Raw genomic sequence first — 7,894 nt, 5'->3', positions numbered from 1 at the left:
CCCCTAACCCATCACATTAACCCCTGCTGCTCCAGAAAGCTGCCCCTCTTCAAAATGTCAGGAACACCAGGCCAGGCTATTTGCACCTAGATCCCTGTCTACAGGGGGAAGAGGGCTGGCCTTAGAATCTGAGCCAGGGTCTAGTCCTGGGTTGGGGAGACAGTCAGAACTGTTTCTGATGCTGGGATTCCAGGGTCCCTGGAGGTTGGGAGTGGGCTGGCAAAGATCTCTTCCTGGATTGCGTGCGTGAATGTATGCATCATGGGTTCCCCACCCTCTTTGTCTGCTGGACTCCCCTTTGGCGAGGGGCAAGGAGGGAGCCTCTTGTGGTTTTCACTGAATCAAGTGAGAGGGAAGAAGAGCTCTTCCTGTGTCCCATGCTCCAGGGATTCTGTCCGTGGTTCCTGGCGGTGGAAAGAGACGGGGTGGTGGGCACCACAGAGGGAGCGGGTGCTGGGCTCTGCACTCACTGGTGCTCGCTGAATCCCTCTGAATGCTGCATGTTTCCCTGCAGAGCACCCCAACCCCTCCACCGCACAGCCAACAGCAAAGTCTTCTAACAAAGGCATCTCCTCCTTCAGCCCAAATCCCTGCTGCCTCTCACTGAGGAAATTGTAGGGCTGGGCCGGGGTGGGGGACCATTCTCTGGAAGGAGATTAGGAGTGTCTGTCAGGGGAGGTTGGGGTGGGGCGGGGCCCTCGCTTACTCACATCCTCGAGCGTCCTCAGCATGGCAGATCTGGGGAGCCCACAGCCTCAAGTGTTTGTCTCAGCATTGTCTTCTAAGCCCCAGTGGCGGCGGGTAGGGGTGGGGAGGGCGGCTCCCCGACTTCTGCTTTGGCGGCAGTTGGGGAGGGGGCAGAGGGAGGCTCTGCTTCCATTCCAGGAGCAGTTGATCCAGGAGGAGTCCTGGAGCCTCCAGCAGGGGCTGTTGGGGCCTGTCTGGGGAGATGGGACGTGTCAGGCAGCCCCAGACACGACTGCATTCCTCTCAACATGCCTGCCGGGGTCTGTGGGGCTGAGGGGCGGTGGGAGGGCGGGGTGAGGCCTCAGGGGTGCCTTTGGAGATTGTCTGGGATACCTGAGATGGCTGAGGTCCTGATATACAGACATATGAGGCAGAGCTTGAAGGACCCCTGGAAATGTCCCCTGACCCTCGGGGCCTCAGGGGTTGGGGATGCTTGACTCCACTTTCTGATGCCTGCCCTTCTCCACCCACTAAAACCCTACAAGGGGCTCAGACAACGGTGCCTGAGCCAAACCCTCCCATGGGGCTGCCCTGGTGGTCTGAGTGCCCTGGTGCCCCTCACTGCTGTGCCAGGGGTGTTGCTCCACCCCCTCTGGGGCCCAGATTGGGCTACAACAATGCTACCCAGACTCTGCCCCACTCGACTTACGAAACCCCCTCACATCCATTGTCATGCTGTCTTCTCGAGCTGACTGCAGTAGGCAGAGTGGCCACTGAGAGTCCATGGCCAGACTGAGCAGGTGGTATTTACGCCCACTTTACAGATGAGCAAACCGAGACTCGAGGAAGCATGAGGGCCTAGGTCACACAGGAGTAAACAGCAGAGTCAGGACTCCACCTGACTGCATGCTCTTTCCCGATGTCTTCTGGACTCCCACCTGCCCTTGGCCAGAGTAAGCAGCCAGTGCCATGGGCATGTCCCCAGGTGTGTGGAGGACCTTAGGGTCGGTGCTAAGGGCTGAGGAGAGCTGCCTGGATTTCTCTGTACTTGGGGCATTGGGGTGGAAGCCTGAGCCACTTGACTACTGGCAGGGCATGTTTCAGGAGTGTGACAGGCCCCTTGGCACAGCCCAGAAGGTCAGACCTTGGAGGGTCCCAAAGCCTCATCTCATTTTATAGATGGTAATGCTGAGCGGCATCTCTGTGCCCCATGTGACCTTGCCATGCTATTGCTCCTCCAGCCAGGTGCCACCTGGAGTGGTGGGCTTCCCCCCAAGTGGATGGCAGAGGCCCACTAAATTAATGAGAAACTAACAAGTCACCAGGTTTATGGTGCACACAGGCCCTACTCCCACCATCTTGCTGAGCCCAGCACGCGTGCTCCCAGGGTCTGAAGGGAAAGTGTAGCCTGCAGGCCCACACCTCCTCCTGTGAATCACATCTGGCGGGACAAGAAACCCCAAACACCCTGAACAATGAGTTTCCAGTAAAATATGACAGACATGATGAGGTGGATGAGGGGAGGGATCTGCCTGGGAGTTGGCACTGGCCTCTGGGTGATGAAAGCCAAGGGGAATGGAAAATGCCAGGCCCGCCCCTACCCAGGAGTATAAAACCAGGCATCCTTCTAACTCACCTCAGCACCTTTCTCTTCCCTGCCGACTCGCTCACTTGCTCATTCACCTCTCTCCTTGGCACCATGACCACCTGCAGCCGCCAGTACACCTCCTCCAGCTCCATCAAGAGCTCCGGGGGCATCGGTGGTGGCTCTAGCCGCATATCTTCCGTCCTGGCTGGAGGCTCCTGCCGGGCCCCCAGTGCCTATGGAGGCCTGTCTGTCTCCTCCACCCGCTACTCCTCCGGGGGTGCCTGTGGGCTGGGGGGCGGCTATGGCGGTGGTTTCAGCAGCAGCAGCAGCTTTGGCGGGGCCCTGGGCAGCGGCTTCGGTGGAGGATATGGCAGTGGCCTTGGTGCCGGCTTCGGTGGTGGCGTGGGTAGTGGTTTTGGTGGTGGCTTTGGTGGTGGCTATGGTGTTGGTGATGGGCTCCTGGTAGGCAGTGAGAAGGTGACCATGCAGAACCTGAATGACCGCCTGGCCTCCTACCTGGACAAAGTGCGTGCCCTGGAAGAGGCCAACGCCGACCTGGAGGTGAAGATCCGCGACTGGTACCAGAGGCAGCGGCCTGCTGAGACCAAGGACTACAGCCCCTACTTCAAGACCATCGAGGACCTGAGGAACAAGGTGCGTGGGCCAGGCGGCAGGAGGTGCCGTTCTAGCCACCTCACTCAGGAGCGGTGGAGGCCTCAGAGCATTGATTGCTTTGAATTCTTAGACAGGCTAGCCTCCAGCCCCTTCTTCTGGCTCTAGATGCCCCCAACAGAGCTGGTCTATGAGAAGATGGTCTCCTTTTCCCCACCTGGCTCATACCTCTCTGGACTTGAGACCCATGAGACACCGGGGGTTCCTACACTTACAAGTTACAGAAGAAGTTGAAGCTTTGGGCTGTCTGCCCAAGGTCACGTAGCAAATTGATGGCAGAGCCAAAGCTACAGCCCTTGTGCCCCACCTGCCAGCTTGGGAGGCAGCAACCTGTTCTCCAGCCCAGGGGAGGAGCAAGGCTGTAACGGGACCAGGCTAGACATCCAAACTGCTCATTAGCTCATTAGTCTGGGCTGTGGTGGCTGCCTGCATGAGTCTTGGCACAGGCAACCCCTCCCCACAGCCAACAAGGCATGGAAAACCCACAGAGACAATCAGTGGTGGCCCACCTCACGTGCCCCGCACAGGAGGGGAGCTGGGGGGACTTGTGTCATCTGACTCTTGTTCCTTGCTCCCATATCACACCAGGAGTTTGCTGATCTTGGTGTCTGGCTCTGATGCTTTGAGGGGATTAGGGAAATCAGATGATGAGGGAGGGAACTCTAGCCAATCCAGAGTTCAGTCTATCCCCACCAACCCTCCCCTCACCCCCATTTGCTTCTTCTGGTTTGAATCCTCTGTGCCAGCTGGACCTCAGTTTGCGGGAAAGCCCCACTTAAGATCCTGTGCTCCGAGGGCTTGAGAAGGAGTGCATGTGCCTGCAGAGTCCTGGCACGCCTGGCGTGTGCAGAGAGGGGAATGCAGGTCAGGAAGGGGGTCTGGAGAGCCTGGTCATTCTCAGTGGCAGGGAACTTGAGGCTCTGAGACCCACTTCAGGTTTTGCAACAAGTCAGTGGTAGAAGCAGGACCCAAACTCAAGGGCTAGTTATTTTAAAGCCAAGGCTCTTTCTACCCATTCTGATGCCCATGAGCCAGCAAAGTCCTGGGTCAAGGCTGGTCCAACGGAGATTATCCTTTAGGCTGCCATGGCAAAGGCTTGTGGGGAGTAACGGGGATTCAAGCGGAGCATGAAGGTGAAGGCCTGATGCCGGCTGAAGTCAGGTCTGGCTAGCACTGTCCTCTCCACCAGTGACCTATACCCTTTCCATCTGCAGATCCTCACAGCCACTGTGGACAATGCTAACGTTGTGCTGCAGATTGACAATGCCCGTCTGGCTGCTGATGACTTCCGCACCAAGTGAGTTTGCAGTGGTGGTTCAGAGCACCCAGTCTTCCCTGGGTGGGGCGTTTTGGGAGCAGTGTTCCCTGAACAGAGTGTGCCAGCGTCAGGATGGCTGTGTGCAACCCCCTTGGGGCGCTTGTAAAAATACAAGACTCCTGGGCCCCACCCTTGGGATTCTGATTCAGTTATTTTTAATAGGCTACTTGGGTGATTTTGAGTCACAGTCAGATTAGGGAGCCACTGCTTCGAGGAGAGGCACTCCCCACTTCCCAACTTGCCCCTGAAGTGCCAGAGGTAGTCATATTGGTCGGCGTCTCCCCTCCATGAATTCTATGGCACAAGGACTCCTGACATTGTCCCCCTCCCCAGATGTTCCTATCTGAGGAATAATGAGCATTCTGTCTATCCATGCCAGTCAAGACTGGCTCCATAAACCACCCAAGAAGGCCAACTATGGACAGAAGGGGGAAGAGAACAGAACCACCAGTGTGACTTGGGTGGGTGTCTCATTTCTCTTGGGTCATTCCAGGTATGAGACGGAGCTGAACCTGCGCTTGAGTGTGGAGGCCGACATCAACGGCCTGCGCAGGGTGCTGGACGAGCTGACCCTGGCCAGAGCCGACCTGGAGATGCAGATCGAGAGCCTCAAGGAGGAGCTGGCCTACCTCCGGAAGAACCACGAGGAGGTGAGAGCTAAATGGAAAAGCCCGCTTAGAGGGTTAGCTGGGAGGGAAGAGATGCAATTCAGATGGCTGAAGACAACGTTCAGTCCAGGTACACCTCCGACTGGGAAATTTTAATCGGCCACCATAATGGATTGTTCATTGGTTGTGTAGGAAATGAACTCCCTGAGAGGCCAGGTGGGCGGAGACGTCAACGTGGAGATGGACGCCGCCCCCGGCGTGGACCTGAGCCGAATCCTGAACGAGATGCGCGACCAGTACGAGAAGATGGCCGAGAAGAACCGCAAGGATGCCGAGGACTGGTTCTTCAGCAAGGTGGGTGGCGTTTGGAGTGGAAGGGACCCAGGAGCCCCTTTTCCCTGGAACTTCCCGTGCAAACAGTGCTTTCCTTTCCGCAGACAGAGGAACTGAACCGCGAGGTGGCTACCAACAGCGAGCTGGTGCAGAGCGGCAAGAGCGAGATCTCGGAGCTCCGGCGCACCATGCAAAACCTGGAGATCGAGCTGCAGTCCCAGCTCAGCATGGTAGGGGCGTGGCCGGGCCTGGGGGTATGCGCGCAGGGTCTCGCTGAGAGGGAATGACCACCCTCCCTGATTCCTGATCTTCTTTCCTTCCCTCACAGAAAGCATCTCTGGAGAACAGCCTGGAAGAGACCAAAGGTCGCTACTGCATGCAGCTGGCCCAGATCCAGGAGCTGATCAGCAGCGTGGAGGAGCAGCTGGCCCAGCTGCGCTGCGAGATGGAGCAGCAGAACCAGGAGTACAAGATCCTGCTGGACGTGAAGACGCGGCTGGAGCAGGAGATCGCCACCTACCGCCGCCTGCTGGAGGGCGAGGACGCCCAGTGAGTGCCTGACCCCCTGTCCTGCCCCCAGTGTTCACTCACTGCTCCACCGCGGTGTCTAATGACCTTTGCCCCTTTCTGTCTTCACAGCCTCTCCTCTTCCCAGTTCTCCTCTGGCTCTCAGTCATCCAGAGATGGTAAGGCCTTCCTCCTCATCCAGCCTGAACTCGGGACCACCGCCTGTCTCCCAGCAGCTCTAGGATGTTAGGGGCTTCTGGAGGAGTTGAGCTAGGGTCCCATAGTTAGCACCATGGACAGAGCCCCACATGGTCTTCCCACCAAGTCTGGTCCATTTGGGTGGATCTGGACAGAACCATTTTGATCTCAGTTATTAGGATGCTCAAGTCTGAGGACACAGACTCCCTGACCTTAGGGAGCTCTAGTCTGAAAGAAATGTGTTGATAATATCAGCGCTGGGGCAAGAGCAGTGGGTGAGGTGGTAATCAGGGGACAGGGCAGTAGGGAGATGGTTCATGTCAGTGCCCTGGGCTCCTTTGCCTCTGCTCCTGATTTCTCTACTGCCACCCACCACTAGTAACGCCCTCTCTTCTCTCTTCCCTAGTATCCTCCAGTCGCCAGGTTCGCACCAAAGTCGTGGACGTGCACGACGGCAAGGTGGTGTCCACACACGAGCAGATCGTTCGCACCAAGAACTAAGGCTTCTCTGCACTGCTCATGCCTAGAAAGCACCCCCCACCCCCAAGTGGACACACATTTCCCTGGGGGATCCCTTCTCCTGTCCCCGCCTCCCCCAAGCACTTGACTTGTGAGCCCTGTTTCACCCTTGCCCCTTCCAGCAAGCAATAAAGCTTCATTATCTGAGTTGCACAACTCCTGTCTCTGCCTGGTCATTGTCAGGAGTGGAGGTGGGGAGAATGCGGGGGAGGCATCTCTTGGGAGCTCTCAGAGCACTTGGCTGTGCCCTCTGGGACTGGGAGAAAGAAACTGGGGGCAGATTGGGCTCAGGTCCCAGGATTGCTTTCACCACTGCAGAAGATAATGTGCGTACCAGCTCATATATCTCCTGGGACATTCATTCATTTACTCACCCCTCCATTTACTTATTCATTCATTCAACAGATATTATTGAGTGCCTTTTGTGTGCCAGGCAATATGCTAGGTTAAGGATTCTTAACAGTTTGGTCTTTAGGGATTTGAGTGTATGTTGAAAACTATAGATCTCTTCTCACCCCCAGTAAGCATACATGCATTGTATATAATTTATGAGATTCACAGTTCCCCGAAAGCTCATCAGTGGAGGTCCATGAACCCAGTAAGAACTCATGTTTTACTGAGAGTTTTGTCTCCCTCCATTCCACCTGCTCTTGCCTCCAGAGCTGGGTCTTCATCCTGCCTGCCTTTAGTTGACAAACAGCAAGTAGATTAGTGTCTCCAAGCCTCAGTTTTCACATCAGTAAGCTGGGCACAATGACAGTACCTACCCCAGGACTTTGTTGTGAAAATTCACATGTCAGACCTCCACCACAGTGCCTGGCACATTGCCAGCTCAGAGCATGGCTGTGTGAACTTCTTCCTATGCATGGTGACTCTTTTCCACAATGAGGGTGTTTTTAGAGGCTTTGGGAACAGATGGACTGATTTCGAACCCTGGGTCTGTTCTGAATCAGCTCCATGCTCCAAGAAGCACGGTGAACACTGCTTCTTGGAGTTTTTATGGGAATCCAGTGATTGAATGTGCATCAAGAGGCAGGGTTGCAGGAGCCTCCTCTGAAGGGGAGTGTCTTTTCCTCTCTTTTTGGAGGTCTGGAAAAGAAGGAGGAAGGGGAGGACCTTGCCTGAGTGAGTAGTGGAGATTCCAGAGGTGGGTAGGGCTCATTGCCCCAAGGTAGGAAAAAGTTAACTAGTCACTGTATCAATTTCAACAACTCATTCATTTGGCCGCCTGAATGAAGTTTCTAGGGGGAGTCAGGGTGGGACTTGGGTTAAAGAAAAGGCAGTCTTTGAAGGCAAGAGGGCTAAAAGCCTTGGCTAGAATCAGACATTCTGAGCTGGAGTAGCAGCTCCAACACTGACTAGAATCTGGGCAGGATCCTCTTTTGCAAAATGGGGAACGAAAACCCTCACTGTGTTAAGTCCATGTAGGATTAAATGATCTCATGCAAAAACGAGTTAAGCATC

The 7,894-nt window shown here is 55.7% G+C and overlaps 1 protein-coding gene across 1 annotated transcript; it reads left to right on the top strand.

Moving 5' to 3' along the window:
* Positions 2,214-6,586, top strand: KRT14 (keratin 14). The gene is made up of 8 exons (XM_005693818.3): positions 2,214-2,929; positions 4,162-4,244; positions 4,759-4,915; positions 5,066-5,227; positions 5,311-5,436; positions 5,535-5,755; positions 5,846-5,892; positions 6,318-6,586. Exons 1-8 carry the CDS (start codon positions 2,270-2,272, stop codon positions 6,410-6,412), a joined length of 1,551 nt encoding a protein of 516 aa, XP_005693875.3. The 5' UTR covers positions 2,214-2,269; the 3' UTR covers positions 6,413-6,586.

The sequence above is a fragment of the Capra hircus genome, chromosome 19 (assembly GCF_001704415.2).
Source record: "Capra hircus breed San Clemente chromosome 19, ASM170441v1, whole genome shotgun sequence".
Classification (NCBI taxonomy): domain Eukaryota; kingdom Metazoa; phylum Chordata; class Mammalia; order Artiodactyla; family Bovidae; genus Capra; species Capra hircus.
Note: the sequence above shows the minus strand (reverse complement) of the source record. Positions and strands in the feature narration are given on the sequence as shown.

Bases quoted from the DNA above. Each gene is read 5' to 3' on its own strand.
- KRT14 (XM_005693818.3), top strand. From the start codon at position 2,270: ATGCCAGGCCCGCCCCTACCCAGGAGTATAAAACCAGGCATCCTTCTA. The intron at 2,930-4,161 runs GTGCGTGGGCCA...TTCCATCTGCAG, and splicing joins TCGAGGACCTGAGGAACAAG to ATCCTCACAGCCACTGTGGA. The intron at 5,228-5,310 runs GTGGGTGGCGTT...TCCTTTCCGCAG, and splicing joins AGGACTGGTTCTTCAGCAAG to ACAGAGGAACTGAACCGCGA.